General features: G+C 42.0%; 1 protein-coding gene across 1 annotated transcript; it reads left to right on the forward strand.

Annotated features, from left to right (window-relative positions):
- The first annotated feature begins 12,228 nt into the window (after window positions 1-12,228).
- Window positions 12,229-15,352, forward strand: IRF2BPL (interferon regulatory factor 2 binding protein like). Its single transcript, XM_067532754.1, has one exon. The coding sequence runs from the start codon at window positions 12,403-12,405 to the stop codon at window positions 14,599-14,601; it is 2,199 nt and encodes a 732-aa protein (XP_067388855.1). The 5' UTR covers window positions 12,229-12,402; the 3' UTR covers window positions 14,602-15,352.
- The last annotated feature ends 613 nt before the right edge of the window (window positions 15,353-15,965 follow it).

Below are 15,965 nucleotides of genomic sequence, written 5' to 3' on the forward strand. Positions count from 1 at the left end.
TCCCAGCTTGCAAATGAAGTCAAACCCTTGTTATGTTTACAGTAAAACAGCTGCTCTCAGCATTTCTCTCTGAGCCTCAGATACCTTAGCTTTTCTACACTCAGCCTTACATCATAGCAGCTGCAATAATAAAAGGTTGGAAGAGGTCAGGAGCAGGCAGTCCAGCTACACCACACTTTTGTTTAAGAGTGCTTTAGATGGTAAAATATCTCCATTGCTGAATTTTTCAGCCTGACTGGCCTCCACATAGAAGTCTTCAGACCTATCTTGCCAAAATCACTTTGGCACAAGCAACCTTAGAGAAAGTCAGAACACAGACTCTTTATACATTTTCCCTAGAAATATTCTATAGATGCAGTCTAGGAAATGTTCCAAGGCTTTTTAAAGCTAAAGGTAATAAAAATAAAATTGTGCTAAAGCACATGTAGGTTTTTAAAAGGTATAGAAAACCTAATTTGCATGGCAGAACTTTCCTAATTTACACTAACTGGGATATCCTTTGCAAATTACTGAATTTTGTGAAGTAGCAACAAATACAATTTTTAAAAATGGAAAAGCATCACAATGTACTTTATTTTAAAAACTGTAATTTCTTTGTAATTATTTATGATACTCATAATGCACTAATAAATATACTGGAAAGTATTTTGTAAAGATAACAATGTCTTAACAACATGAGAGTTGGCTATTGCACTTCACTCTTCAATTTTTGCTGAGAAGTGAGAGCTTGTAATTTTTATGTTTATAAAGAGTGTGGTCTAATGAGGTTCTGTTTTGTGTACATAGTACAAATGTATGAAAACAAAAATAAAGGCCTAACGTCAATTTAAGAACTTTTTTAACAGGTTGTAATTAAATGTCCTAAATGGTGTTTACTGAAAACTTCTCTTCCCTTGAGCAGTTGCTGAAGATGTGTGTGTATCAGCACGTAACTGAAAGTGGATTCATTACTGTTTTATCACACTAACAAGGAATTCAGTAAAATTTGTTATTTTTACTTTAAAAATGAAAATTTGGAAATAGAAGAAGGAAGGAAGCTAGACTGGTATGGCTGCAGAGTCCATATCCAGACCTACAGCTTCTTTTCTCTACATTCAAGGTTTCTCTTGGCAGTATTTCATGGGGCTAAAATTAGCTAGAACTATGGAAGACACATGCAGAATAAAACCTATAGAACAGTTTAGTCCCTGGTTTCCTAATAGAGCCTGAAGAACTGCAAGCTTTTATGGCCTTGCTGTTTACAGGGTGACGTCACAAACGTCTCAATTGATATCACAGATTGCTGCAATATGTTGCTACAGAACAGAATGTGAAGGTTGGAATGCTTATAGAATGCTTAAATAGATTCCAGCTACAAGACCCCATCAAAATGGCTTCTATGAGAAACCACAAAACAGAAAAGGAAAAAGGGATAGAGACAGAGAAAAGGATCAGTGAGCTCTGTAGATCACATATAGATACATTGAGAAAGACAGTATGTGATAGAGATTATTCGATCTAACTTATAAATGTTACATAAGTTACAATTATTATTATGAATTATTTGTATTGCAGTAAAACCTAGAGGCCAGAGTCAGGAACAGGGCTTTACTGGGCTAGGCACTGTACAAAGATATGGTGAGATATATTCCCTGCCTTGAAGAGTTTTTAATCTAGACATACAAGGAACAGACAAAGGGGAGGGGCGTGGCGGGGAACATACAAACAAAATATTTAGAGAGATGATAGCTGCACATAGTTCAGTTTTTTACCCCAAAACAAGCAACATACAAAGGGTGGGGAAGAGAAGATCAAAATATGTACATTTTTATAAACATATTTGTTATGCATACACAATTATATACATTGCATACTTATAAAAAGATACACAGCAAGTACCATGTCATTTATTTTATTATTATCAAAGTTATATACATTTATAAATATAGGTACAGATGCAAATTGTACATACTATGAGGCTGTGCATATCTTTCATTAGGTTCTGGTAATACATCCGAATCATGTTCAGTTTGGTTCTGCTGGCTTAAACGTCACCAAAAGTGCTTGATAAAAATGTAGCCTTCTACTCTGTCATGCTGATGGGGAGAGTATATTCTAGTGCTCTTACTTAGATGCATCTGTCACACTGAAGAAAATAAACAGCAAAATATATTTTTCTGCTATCAAAAACTGAGCAGTTAAAGAACCAAATATGTGTATGACTAGGATTTGGGTTCTTGTGAATAGGATACTGAAATTCTGTATGCAGTTATCTTTCCAGCATTTCCTTCTCTTTCCTTTTATACTGTTGTTGACTCTGAAAGAAAACTTAAGCAGCTGTTTCAATGTATGTGTTATCTTATTATCTCCGTTTCCAGGTGAGTGAAGCAAACAGGTTCACTTTAGCTGATTTTTAACATTAAATGGCATAAGTTCTTCTGCTGTTAGAGGAAAGAAGCTGGGTTGGTTTTTTGAGGGTGGGATGGAGTCATGGGGGGTGGGGGTGGGGGGGGGAGAAGGAGTTTCTGAATAATCAGGAAATTCCAGTGAGACAAACAGAATGTGTAGAGCAGGCCAGAATTACCATGACAACCATAGGCAAGAACCCAGAGAGAATCAGGTAAAGAAATTATAGTTGAATTACAGTTAACTTCTCAAAATCTGTTTTTTTAAACCATACAGTTATGAAGAAATATCTCCTTGGCCTAACATTGTGTGGTGTGGAGGCTTGTAGAAATGCAGCATTGTGTGTAGTATTGAAATTGCTTCACAAATGTGGACATGTATCTTTTATCTAGATTTGCACATACGACCCTTATTAGTCATATTAAATATCAAATGTGAAATTCAGAAAAATCACAGCTGCCTTAATACCCTTCAACATGGTTTTATGTGTGGCTAAAATGGAGTTCTGACAGTATACTGAGAGTGTACGTGTTGTGTGTATGTAAATATTTCCATGCTGCCTGGAACAATCTCCTTGTTTTCCAAATGATCCCATTTTCATTCAAACCTTTACTTAAGACTCTCTAATCCAGGAAGCTTTTTAAAAATAAATCTAATTATAAATTTAAAGGATCTGTTGGAAAATTTATAGGAAAATAGCTATTCAGAAATGGCTAGAATGAAGTTGGTGGTGATTTGAATAATCTCAATAAAAAAACTACAGATTAACCATCAACTCATTAACTGTACAATCTGTCAAAACTAGATTGTAAATTAATAGAGCAGGGATTCACTTTCTTTTGTGTTTGTTCAGGGTCTAGCACAATGATAGTACTCAATAATTTATTAAAAAATAACATACACAGATAGATACAAATATATTGGTTTCCAAAGGCAGTTTGGGTTTTTTCTGTTTTAAATTAAGCATTCAAAACCGGATGCATTAAAACAGATATTTGACAAAGCACAAAGTTCTCAAAATATTGTTTTGTTTCTCTCTGTGTTTTATTTAAATGTCAAGATAGGTATGCTTTGTTGTTTGCACACTTGCTCTTTATGTACACTAAGTCCACAGATATATTTTCATATTTGATCTTTATAAAGTTGTACTTTATATCCCTGAGTTTTATAGCATGGTCTCACAAATAGAAAAGATAGCACTATATTGTTCCCTGATATGATGTCATGTTTAGAATTCTCCTTGTTTTAACAGAAGTGAATTTACTATGCTTCAGCAAGATATCTTCAGAGGACCTAAATTTATTGCTATAGCAGAAACTGAAAAAGAGTAATCTGTTGAAAATTATACCCAGTAAAATAGATGTAAATTATTGGTGAAAATATTTGGCATCTGTATGTATAGATATACATACTCATTCATAGTCATACTCAAATTGTGTACAGCTGAGAGCTATATTTGTTTCAATCTTGGGTACTGTGATGAGCTGAGCTTCACTTTCAGGGTTTATATTGTCACCAAAATCTTTTTTAAAAAAATGCAACTGTATATCACAGCAGTTCATTCTTTTTGCATACATCAGCCGTACATGGAGTCGACATAATGGGTCCAATCCTGCTGAGTGCTACACCTCCCAATGACATCAAGGAGATCTGATGGCATTTGGCAGCTTGAGGACTGAGCTCTAAATTAATTCATACCTGCCAATATCTGAAAACTACAAATAGGGATATTTACAGAAAGAAATAAGGCAGCCTTTTAATTCTGCTGAAAGACATTGGACTGAAAGAAATTTCTGGTGGGATAGAATGAGGGAAAAGGATTTCCCTTCTCTTTCTCTTCTCCTCCCTGCTTGCCCACCCAAAAAATCCAAGAATAGTCAGTCATTCACAAACAGGGATAGTTGGCAGCGGTATATGTTAATCTTGTTCAAAAGGGTTTGGAAGAGCAGTGTGCAATACCTCACCCTGTCCTTTCAAACCACACTTCCTGCCCTTCAAGAGTTAACCTTTTCTAGAACATTTATTTCACCATCTCAGAAAGAAAAAAAACTGCAGAGCTGAGAGGCTGCAGATCACAAGGCCATTCTGATAGCCTCCTGTCCCCATGGCAACAGCAACGGCATTTATCAGTTCCTTATGAGAGCAGGCACAGCAAATCTGCATTGCACATGGCAGCCTTCCAGCCTTTCAAATGAAAGAGCACTTTGAACTGCTGCCAAGTGTGGAAGGAGCAGAGCTGTCAGGACTACTTAATGCTGGCAGTTTGTACTTGGGAGCCTTTCAGTTCCCAGAATCCTTCAGCTATGGCAGCCTGCCAGGTACTTAGCGGAAGCTAAAAACTAACCCACAGACCATTCACTGCAGTGCACTCAAAATTTTCCACATGTACCATGTCACAAGTGCAGACTGTACAATGAAAGCAAACGCCTGCTGCTTGGGATTCTGATTTTATTAATAATCTAGGAAAATGCAATTGCAGATTAGTTGGCTGACAGCAATACAGTGTAACCTCTGTTTATAACTCTGAATGAGTGTGTCTCAATTTTATGTTTAATTCTTCAGAAATAGGATCAGCTTCAGACAACCAGGACTGCTCAGCACAAATTTTGCATGCAGTACTGGAGTGTAGGAAGATCAGCATTAGTAGAAAAAGCAATTTGATTATTTACAATTGAATATATTTTATATCCAGTGTCCCCAAGTTCTGAACAGTGAAAGATGGAAAAGAATGAGAAGTTGAGTAGTAGCTGGTAGATATTTTCTGCCCTTGCCCTCTGCATTTTGCTGACATTGTGAGAATCTCGGAAACTGGCTGATGAATGCAGCAAGCAGAGAGACATGGCTCTTGGTGGGCTTCCTTTCAATGGAGAGTTTTCATGAGAACTTTTTATTGTTTTGCATTACCCAAGGCACAAGGGCTTCTATTGGCAGAAGAAACAAATTGGCACAGTTCTGCTTTTTTTTTTTTTTTTTTAATCTGCACTGAGATCAAGGGCAAGGGCTTCATTTTCCAGCACTAGTCATAAGCCTTTAGCACAAATAGAATGAAAATTGTCTGTCGCTCAGGCAGTTGGACAGGATTCAGGAAAACTATGTCTGGCACTAATTCCAAAGTGGAGGTTTGGTTCAATCCACCACCATTAGTTTCAGTAAACTGTTTTCACTAGTCTATATCCTACTGTTCAAGAGCTGTTTATTACCTTTTATTACATTAATTTCTTCAGGAGAGTAATGAAAAATACAGTATATATATTACAATTATATATATAATATTTACATTCCTATTTTTCATCTTTCCTTTTTTTTCTTATATTTTGCTTTTTTTCTTATACTCCTGATTTCCAAAAAACATCCATCATAGCAAACATAAGATATAATAAAAATACCCCATGGGGGAAAAGAGTGAAATGAGAAGCCCTAGAGCAAACACATCTCCACAAATTTCAGAGCTTTACCACAGAACAAGGAAATTTGTGCTTCTATCTCAGCTTGCAGTTATCTTGGGCTGCTGCTTGAAGACTTGTCTTGATTCATCCAGGCAATATTGTCTAAAAGTAATATACCAATACAGTTAAATTTGGCACTTTGTGTCCATTAGGAATTTTACCAGCAGTCTTTGGGGAAAAAAAAAAGTAATTCTTTTCTGTTTTCCTCCTATACCTCATCTTGATATAAGTCCAAATAAAAAGAAAAGCTCCTCACCTACCCCACCCCCGCCTATTCCCACCCTTGTCTTGTGCCCCTAAACATCCTTCTTGCAATAGCACAGTGTTAATCAGCATTTAAAACACAGGGTGGGGGTGGGGGTCAGTTTCACTTTTCTCAAATGGCCTGCTTCCAGAGGAAAAGGAAGCTTCTATTTTGTCGAATAACTTAAAAGATTTGAGTTTTCTTGCTTGCTTGCTGCTTGCTTCTTTTTCGAATTTGGCTTTCTCTCCTCCTCCTTCCCACCCCCACTTTTTTTTTTAAACACAGTAAAGTTTTGTTCGGTTCTCAAGTGTTATTAATCACCGGTGGAGGCCAAAAGCAGGGATATTTTTCTTGGCAGCACATTTTGATAAACAATCTGTGTATGGGGTGGAGGGAAGGGGGAAGACTGTCTTGCTGGTAACTAAGCTAATGTTTGGCAGATTTTTAACTGTCACGAAAGTGCAAGTGGCTATCGGTGGGAATAGCTTTTAAAAATAGAATGTACTGATTCAGTTGATTCATTATTGTTGATTGTTTATGACCTCCTCAGAATGTCAGATGAATACATGACCCCTGGATAAAATAAAAATAACAACAATGGAAGACCCCACCTCTGAACATTCTGTATAAAATGCACTATCCAGCAGTCACTAATCATTTGAAGAGTAAACAGAATTAATTATAGGTGTCTTGCACTCTAAGATTTGGCAAATACTGATGACACAAAATCTGGGCTCATAGATAATTTTAAAAATCATAAATACAGCAGTATGAAAACTGATTGGAATGGATATAACAGGAACCATGTATGCTTTCTGGGGAAGAAATTGGACCTTTGCATGGTTTAGAAAAAAAGTCATTTATTGTGTACACCCAGATCAGTGCTTGGCATCATCATTAGCAGCAACAGGGCTCATAAGCAGAGGAACCTGTTAGTAAGCTCTGGCCTGTATTACTGAATGTTATTGGGTGGACAGTAGTGCAGATAATGGTAATACAACAAAAGGAGAAGGAAAATCAGCAATAAAAACCTCAGAAAGAGCACATGGGAGAAAAATGTCACTTGAGAGAATGTGGCAATGCTAGCAATGCTATAGAATAAAAAAATAAATCATTGGCACCATTTACAAGAAAAATAAAAACAAAAAATCCTACCTAGTAGACTGAAAACAAGTCCTTCACTTGTCAAGATGATCCAGTAGCTGAAGAATCTTAACACAGGGACTGTAATCTGATGAGAATTATTAACTGAAATGATAAATAGAAACACATAGTTATTCTTTGTAACTAAGTGTTTTGACACTTCCTGGAAGTTTATAGAAGAATACACTGCTGTTTAACTTTTAATTTGACAAAATTCTGGAACTCCCACCTAAAGTGTTTGTGATTTGATTTCACTAACACACTTCCTGCACAGCCTGTATACTTTTCAGTATTAATCTCATTATTGTTTTATCCCAGTGACTTGATTTTGAATTATTTTTGTTTGGTTTTTACTTACAAGGGTAAATTTATGTAAATCACACTCCTGATATTTCTTTTCCTTCCTGCTTTTTTTCCCTTTAGCTGTAACTGCTATTTTGACCACAGAGGGAAATGCCAATTTTTGTAGGTGAGCTCCTAAAGAAAGAATCACTTGCTTGTGACTGCTGCATTGATTACATGCAAAAAACTTCACAAATAGAGCAGAATATCAAGAAAGATTTAAAAATATCCCTAGACTGACCATTTAGAAGCAGACCTCTTATTCTAGAAATGCATAGTTCATGGGGTCTTATCTATTACTTCTGAAAACTTTGGGGCTGTACTGTATTGTGTGCGCATCATTAACAATGTTCTGGTGAACATTAATAAATAATACTACTCTTGTCTTGAGATTAATGCTAATTCCAATATTTTTGGAAGTTAATGCACAAGAATGACACGAAACAGAGACCAGTTAACTGGTTTTTTATTCAGTCACATATTAAATTTGTTTTTATAGCTTCTTAATCGTGCATTGTACTCTCTGCTTCCTATACCTGCTAATTGCATTTAGAAAGGTGCCTGCAAGTTTGTATTCATACAGTAGATATTTTCACTAATCATTTTGTTTTCTTCTTCGAAATTAAAGATTCACCAGTGCTCTTAATTAGTATTTTTGGTAAATAAAGATGGAAAATAGGAATACAGCAAAAGGGGTTATTGATCTCAGACTGTAATGAGAAGATGGCAGATTTTGCTTCTGATAGTGAAAATTATATCCCCGGTCTTTGGGGCTACTGGCAGATCATAAACTTTAGGTAATCTAAAGAGAATGCTTAAAGCTGCATCTAAAGTGCAAGTGCTGATTCCTGATTCTGACCAGAAAGGAATGCATATGTATCAGTTGTTTGCTGCTATAGCTAGTCCTCTCCCCTAATCCTCCGCCCTATTATTAAACAAGCTACTGTGTATTTTGTTTTCTGTTTTTGTTTGAATCAAATCAGACACCTTCATTGTTTGGATTCTTTTTTTTCCTCCTCCAAATGTAATTTTAATTCTAGGATTATTTCAGAGCTAAATAAACATCAGACTTGTTTGGTGTAAATCCAAGAAGACTGATCTGGACTCCTATTGCCCTACCACTAACATGGTAAAGGACACGAAAGAAAGAAGGAAGGTGAGCAGCAAGACACACTGCTACCCTTCCAGGACAAATGCAGCCATGGATTTTATCTTTGTTACATTGCCACTGTTCAATTTATATTCCTTTAACAGACTAGATTGATACTGACAACCAGTTCCCTTTGAAGGTGCCATGGCGTGCCATTTATTTGCATTTACATTGCAGTTCTCTTCTTCAATCAGTATTCCTGATATCACCATTGCTGCTAGCTATATTGTTGTTATGCTGGCATTTCATCCCTAAGTGCTACTTTCATAAAGGTACAGTTCGTGCACATGACTAAAGTTTAAATAAAGGTTTAATCATTATGGGAAAACAAACGTATTTCCACAACTGTGTATCCCTTCAAGTAAAAGAAAAGGCAGTTTGGTTGGGTCACAGATGCTAATCTTCAATTTCTTTCTAGTCACAAACTATAAAGGGAGTTGACAGCACCTGTAAATGGTTTTCTGAGGGTAGATTATATCTAAGGTGATGACTACTTACACCCTCTATAAAAACTGTTCTTGTGAGCCAAGGAGTTTGCCTGTTACTGTAAGGTGAGTGTTATCAAAAAAGGGCTTTATAGAAGGATTCAGTGGAGCAAGAAGCCAAGGTGAGTGGAGCAAGAAGCCAAGGTGAGAAGTGCCTTGTCATTCCTTGAGTATGTATAACCCTGGAAATGAAATACAGTCAGGATATCCTAGAGTTCTGCATTCCCAGACACTCAAAATGAAGGGGAAAGCTTCAGCTCTCTTAATTTGAGTTTTTAAGTAGGAGTGACCTTTTCCCATAGCCCAATTCCCCTACTTATATGAAGGTCAACATACAGCTGTAAAAAAGGGTGAAGAGCTGGCCTTCTAGTATGAATCAGAGAGAACACATGCTTGTTTAGTCAAGTAAAGTCATATTAATGTAGAAATCCTACAGTCTTCACTAAATCACTATGGCTGTAAGCAGACTTTCACTTTAACTAGCTTTCCGGCTGCCTTGCTTAAATCTTGCTTCTGTGAAGCCTCTACTATATCCACAATTTAGATATGAAATTCCTAAGTGTGAAATCCACTGTCCCCTGAGATCATCTCCTTCAGAAAATTTGCATATAGGAGACTCAGATAATTCAAGGACTTTTATCTCTATCGGGTGCTTCTGTGAGTTTTTCCCTTTTTAAAAATAGTCACTTTGCCAGAATTGATTCTCTTGTATTTTATCTGCTCATGCTACTTCTGCAACCTTTATTGTGTGCATTTCTTCAAGCTTTCTCTTTAAAAATATAAAGTAATATAAATATCAAATTAGCTTTGCCTTGTTTATAGATTATCACCAGATACAATGAGATGTTTTAGACAATTAGATAGTGAATTGAGAAGTACTGCTGATTTGAAGGGAATATGTTTAGTTGAAAAAATAACATCACCAAAGTGTGAAAGATTAACAGAGTACAATATAAATTGATTGATTATATAGCTATTGTTATAATCAAGGTATAAAGCGGTAAATTGTTAACACTGTATATATACTGGTGTGTCTATATAAGGAAAATGTGGCATTATGCTGCCTTTACAGGACAGAGAGAAAAATCAAATAGCAATTTTTCAATGTTTTTGCTCAATAAAGGAGAGAGCTGAATAAATATTAATATAAAGTAATGGGTTATCCAACATAACCAGCTGTAATATCCTGCAACTTCGCTGACTGTAACAATAGTTTCCCTGATGAACGTTGACTCACACTGGGTAGCTAGTTACATTGTATGAGCTGGAATATGTGTGAGTGACGCAATGCTATTTGCAGTATGCAGAGGAATACTTGCAGGTTTCTTAGTAATCAAGTCCCAGCAGTGAAAGTTTATTATTCTTTGGGAGTGGACAGCAATTTCAGTTTTTGCAAAAACAGAAACTGACTGCAGTGAGAATAAAAATGGGTTATCCACAGCCCCTCCTTCTGAGCATGGGCACTGCCGTGCACAACAGGGAGGGGGAGGGGGAAAGGAACCTTCAAGTTTCAGAATCGCAGTCTAGAAAATAAGATTTTTTTTCTGTTAGTCAAATAAACCCACAACTAATTTGCATTAACTGAGGCTGCTTTGAATATTATGCTTGTTACTACTTTAATGCAAACGTATACGGGCTATTAAAAAAAAACCCGGAAAGCCTTTAATTCTCACAGCACTGCGGAAATCCTATGTCCTTTAGCATTAGTGAGATGATATCACACCGATTACTCACCTACTTGGACTCTTACACCCCTGAGCAATGCACAGCGCAATGTTTCTCAATCCAGCCTTAAACAACAAATATGGCTGATTTAAACAAAACAAAAGTGGAAGAACACTTTATGTATTCATGGGATTATTGAAATTGTGTCATTCTATCACCGGGATCATTGAAAAAACGAAACCAGATCATGAAGATTCGTTGGTTTGGGACCCCTTGCACGCTTGCTTTAACAGCCGAAGTGCGTGTAAAACCCACCCAAGGACTTGGTGGCAGGAAGCTATGCAACTGTCGAAGAGGCTAAACTGAACGATTCGTAGCTAAACTGCAAACGAGACATTTGAACTTAGAAAGCCCAGCCAGGAAAAAAAACTTATTATTCTGCATGTGCTTCCTGGCTGCGTTTTCGTTTTGGAGAATCTGCCATGGGACCGGGGGAGGGGAGGGAGGGGGGAGAGGGAGCGATCTCGTGTTTAAGTTTCCAAACATAGCCTTTGGTATGTCTCTCTCTTTCATTTCCAGCGGTAACTTGCATGGCTTCAGCTGTTGTACACACAAGAAGGGAGGAAACGGGCAGAATGCCGAGCATGCGCAATTTCCGCGCCAACAAGTGGGCTCCAGGTCCATAGACAGAGGAAGTGGGGGGAGGGGGAAGAAGCTGGTCAGTGCTCGAAAGGGGAACTGCAGAGGGGGAGGGGGAAGAGGAGAGAGCATGGCGGTGACGTGAGGGCTCCACCCAGGTGGCATCCGACTCCCTCCGAGCTGGGGAGAGAGAAGGAGGGAGGAAAAGAGAGGGGGGGAGAGCAGGGGGAGGAGGGGCAGAGAGAGAGAGAGCCGGGCTTGGAACGCAGAGTAGCACACAGTGACACTCAGGATTCCAAATTCGAATTCCGAGGAGTGATCGAGGATGTGAGTGAGGAGCAGGCGGCGCCGCTCGCCATGCTGCTGCCGCCGTGAGGAATCGCCGCGGCTGCCCTCGGGCTGCTCCCTCATCTTGTGCTCCTAGCACTTGGGAAAGCCGCTAGGGCACCCGGGACCGGACAGCTCCGTGTGGTCTCTTCCCTAACCAGCGGATCAGCAGGTAGCTGAATTCGAGTTCGTAAGGCAGCAGCTGCAAGTAGAAGGGGACCCCCCCATCTTCCACTGTGCACTCCCTCCTCTCCCGGAGGAGGAGCAGCGGAGAGCAAGACAGCGCAGGGAAACAGAAGCGGCTAGAAGGCGACCCCCCACCCCCATCGGAGAAGTAGAAGCGACCCCCCCACCTCACAGGGGCATCAGTGTCAGCACCAGGTAGAAGAAGCCCCGTCCAGAAGCAAAAGTGAGTGAAAAGCTAGACGATCCCCTGCCCAATAGAGCAATACCACCAGATCTGAGAGCCCCCCCACCCCGTTTCAGTACCAGTAGGGGGTGGAAGACGCAGCGATACCCCCCTCTAACCCCCCCTTCCGCAGCAGTAGGCAGGCAGCTCCAACAGCCAGCACCACCATGTCCGCTGCGCAGGTGTCCTCGTCTCGGAGGCAGTCATGCTACCTGTGCGACCTGCCCCGCATGCCCTGGGCCATGATCTGGGACTTTACTGAGCCGGTGTGCCGGGGCTGCGTGAACTACGAGGGTGCCGACCGCATTGAATTTGTGATCGAGACGGCCCGGCAGCTGAAGCGGGCGCACGGCTGCTTCCAGGACGGCCGTTCCCCAGGCCCCCCACCTCCTGTCGGGGTCAAGGCTGTGCCGCTCTCCGCCAAAGAAGCGGCGGCGGCGGCCCAACAACAGCTCAACCATGTGGACGCCTCCTCCAAAGCAGCCTCTGCCGGGCTTCCCCAGTCCAGCCTGGACCGCTACGGACTCAGTGCAGCTGCAGCCGAGCAGCGCAGTCGCTTTGAATATCCGCCGCCCCCAGGAAGCCTCGGCAGCAGCCACTCTGCCCGCCTGCCCAACGGGCTGGGCGGCCCCAATGGTTTCCCCAAGCCGCCTGAGGACGGCCCGCCGGAGTTGAACCGCCAGAGCCCCAACTCATCCTCCTCTTCCTCCTCCTCCCGCCGCGGGGCACACGGGGGGCTCGTGTCCGGCCTCCCACCAGGAGCTGGCGGGGCCCAGATGAACGTGCCGCCCAACCTGCTTCCACAGACCCTACTCAACGGCCCCACGGCTTCTGGCGTGGCGCTGCCTCCGCCGCACGGGGCGCTGAGCGGCCGCGGCGGGGGACCCCCAGTTTCCTCCGCCTCCTCCCAAGGGGGCACCTGCGGCGGTGGGGGTGGCAGCGGCTCGTCCTCCGAGGCCTGTGGCAAGCGACCCGGCTCGGTGTCCAGCAGCGATCAGGAGCGGGAGCTAAAGGAGAAGCAGCGCAATGCGGAGGCGCTGGCAGAGCTGAGCGAGAGCCTGCGGAACCGGGCGGAGGAGTGGGCCAGCAAACCCAAGATCGTGCGGGACACGCTGCTCACCCTGGCCGGCTGCACCCCGTACGAGGTCCGCTTCAAGAAGGACCATGCGCTTCTCGGCCGCGTCTTCGCCTTCGATGCAGTCTCCAAGCCCGGCATGGACTATGAGCTGAAGCTGTTCATTGAGTACCCGAGCGGGTCAGGCACTGTCTTCTCCAGCGCCTCGGGGGTGGCTAAGCAGATGTACCAGGACTGCATGAAGGACTTCGGCCGCGGCCTTTCCTCCGGCTTCAAGTACCTGGAGTACGAGAAGAAACACGGCTCCGGCGACTGGCGGCTCCTGGGCGACCTGCTGCCTGAGTCTGTGCGCTTCTTCAAGGAGATGGTGGGCGCGGACATGCTGCCCCAGCCCTATCTGGACGCCAGCTGCCCCATGCTCCCCACTGCCCTGGTGAGCCTGCCCCGGGGGGGTGCCGGAGTCGGCGGGGCCCAGGGGGCCGGGGCCGCCTCGAGGGGGCCCGGGGGAGGCGGTGGCGGCGGGGGAATGCGCAAGAGGAAGGCGTCCCCGGAGCCCTCGGACTCGGCCGAGGGGGCTCTGAAGCTGAGTGACGAGCAGCAGCGGCAGCAGTGGATGGCCAGCCAGAGCGAAGCGCTTAAACTCACCATGTCGGCTGGGGGCTTCGGGGCTGTGCATGGAGCAGGGCCCCCGCCCCCACCTCCGCCGCCTCTGGGGCCTCACTCCAACCGGACCACCCCGCCCGAGTCGGCCCCTCAGAACGGACAGTCCCCCATGGCCGCGCTCATGTCGGTGGCCGACACACTGGGCAATGCCCACTCGCCCAAGGACGGCAGCTCGGTTCACTCCACCACGTCCACCCGCAGGAACAGCAGCAGCCCGGTGTCTCCTGCCTCGGTGCCAGGCCAGCGTCGCTTGGCTTCCCGCAATGGGGACATGAACCTGCAGGTGGCCCCGCCTCCCCCTAATGCCCACCCTGGTATGGACCAAGTGCACCCCCAAAACATTCCAGATTCCCCTATGGCCAACAGCGGGCCCCTGTGCTGCACCATTTGCCACGAACGCTTGGAGGACACCCACTTTGTTCAGTGTCCATCTGTGCCCAGTCACAAGTTCTGCTTCCCTTGTTCCAGAGAAAGCATCAAGGCCCAAGGGGCAACCGGCGAGGTCTATTGCCCCAGTGGAGAGAAATGCCCCCTAGTAGGTTCCAATGTGCCTTGGGCATTTATGCAGGGCGAGATCGCTACCATTTTAGCTGGGGACGTTAAAGTGAAAAAGGAGAGAGACCCTTAAAGATAGGAAATCAAATTCCTTCAGCCTCCTGAAGATGTAGAATTGTGAATATAACAAACTGCAAAAGTTAGTCTTATGTATAGACATTATTTTCGTCGTATGTTTCTATATTTTGAAACAAAGGTATGTACTCTTCTTCATTTGAAGGATAGAGCTGGTTTTTGTTAAACAGAATATACTATTGTTTGGTTACTACATATACCTGTTCTCATTTCTTTGGCAGTGTGTTGGCTAGGTACAAAGTTAATAAGCCCTTAGCGATTACCTGCTGCTGGTGTGTATTTTTGTAAATGTATGCACTTCTTGAAAGAAGAAAAAACACAAAAAATACAAAAAAAAAAAATTTTTTTTATTTTTTTTTTTTGCCAAGGCCAGTGTTGATGCCTAAAAAAAATTGCTACAAAAATGGTGACAGCTTATGTTTTACAAGCCCTGAGTGTTAGTCTTTCACTTTATTTCTTTTTTTGTTTTTTGTTTGCAAAACAGTGGGGGTGGTTTGGGGGGGGGGTGTTTTTTGTTGCAAGTTTGTAAGGAAAATGTTTCAGTTTGTTTCTATTGATCTGAACGTTTTTAATCTTCATGTGTTTTTTGTTTTTGCTTTATTGATGCACGGATGCTTTTGAACAGTAGAGCAAAATGCTGTACATGGAAAACATGCTCTGTTTGTCCTTTATACATTTCTGTAGTTAACAGAACACTGTAATGTGCCTTGGAGCTTAGTAAATTGTAATAAATTCAATTGATATTAATACTTCCTGAGTAGCAAGTTTTATTTTTCTCAGAGCTTGGGCAACAGATGCAAAACATGTTGCCTTTTAAAAAGTCTATTAATCCAAAAACTTGCATTTCATTCTGATAATTGTGGCATTTGTACACACACCCTGGCGTATATGTATGATGATGATGTTATCAAACCTATCTAGTTCTTGGCTCTGTGCCTGTTTACATTTCACCTTTAATGTTGCAGTAACAGTTGCTGACTAAGCATTTTCTGTTTACTGTTTCTGCATCTCATTTCCCCCCTAAAGCTTTCCAGCTGCAAATAGTGTTTTTTACACAAGATGCATCCTTTGCATGTACAATTTAATGAGGATTGATATCTTAGAAAGATTCAACCCACTTTTATGCAAAAGTCCAGCATTGTGGCTAATAACTTTAGTCAATTAAAAAGTGTTCATTGAAGCTTGCACTGATAATGGACTCTGGATAATGCACGACTATGTAATTGAGCTCAGCACAAAAAGGACTACTGGCAGCTAATAATTTATGCAGTTTGTGCTGCACTTGATTATAACTAACACCTCTACTAACTGGATTTTTATTTTTTTAATAAACATTCTTAAGTGAAAACTATATTTGGTAAG

This window comes from Emydura macquarii, unplaced genomic scaffold (assembly GCF_026122565.2).
Source record: "Emydura macquarii macquarii isolate MOO-44397 ecotype Brisbane River unplaced genomic scaffold, CSIRO-AGI_Emac_v2 contig_374, whole genome shotgun sequence".
In the NCBI taxonomy this organism is placed as follows: Eukaryota; Metazoa; Chordata; order Testudines; family Chelidae; genus Emydura; species Emydura macquarii.

Bases quoted from the DNA above. Each gene is read 5' to 3' on its own strand.
- IRF2BPL (XM_067532754.1), top strand. From the start codon at position 12,403: ATGTCCGCTGCGCAGGTGTCCTCGTCTCGGAGGCAGTCATGCTACCTG.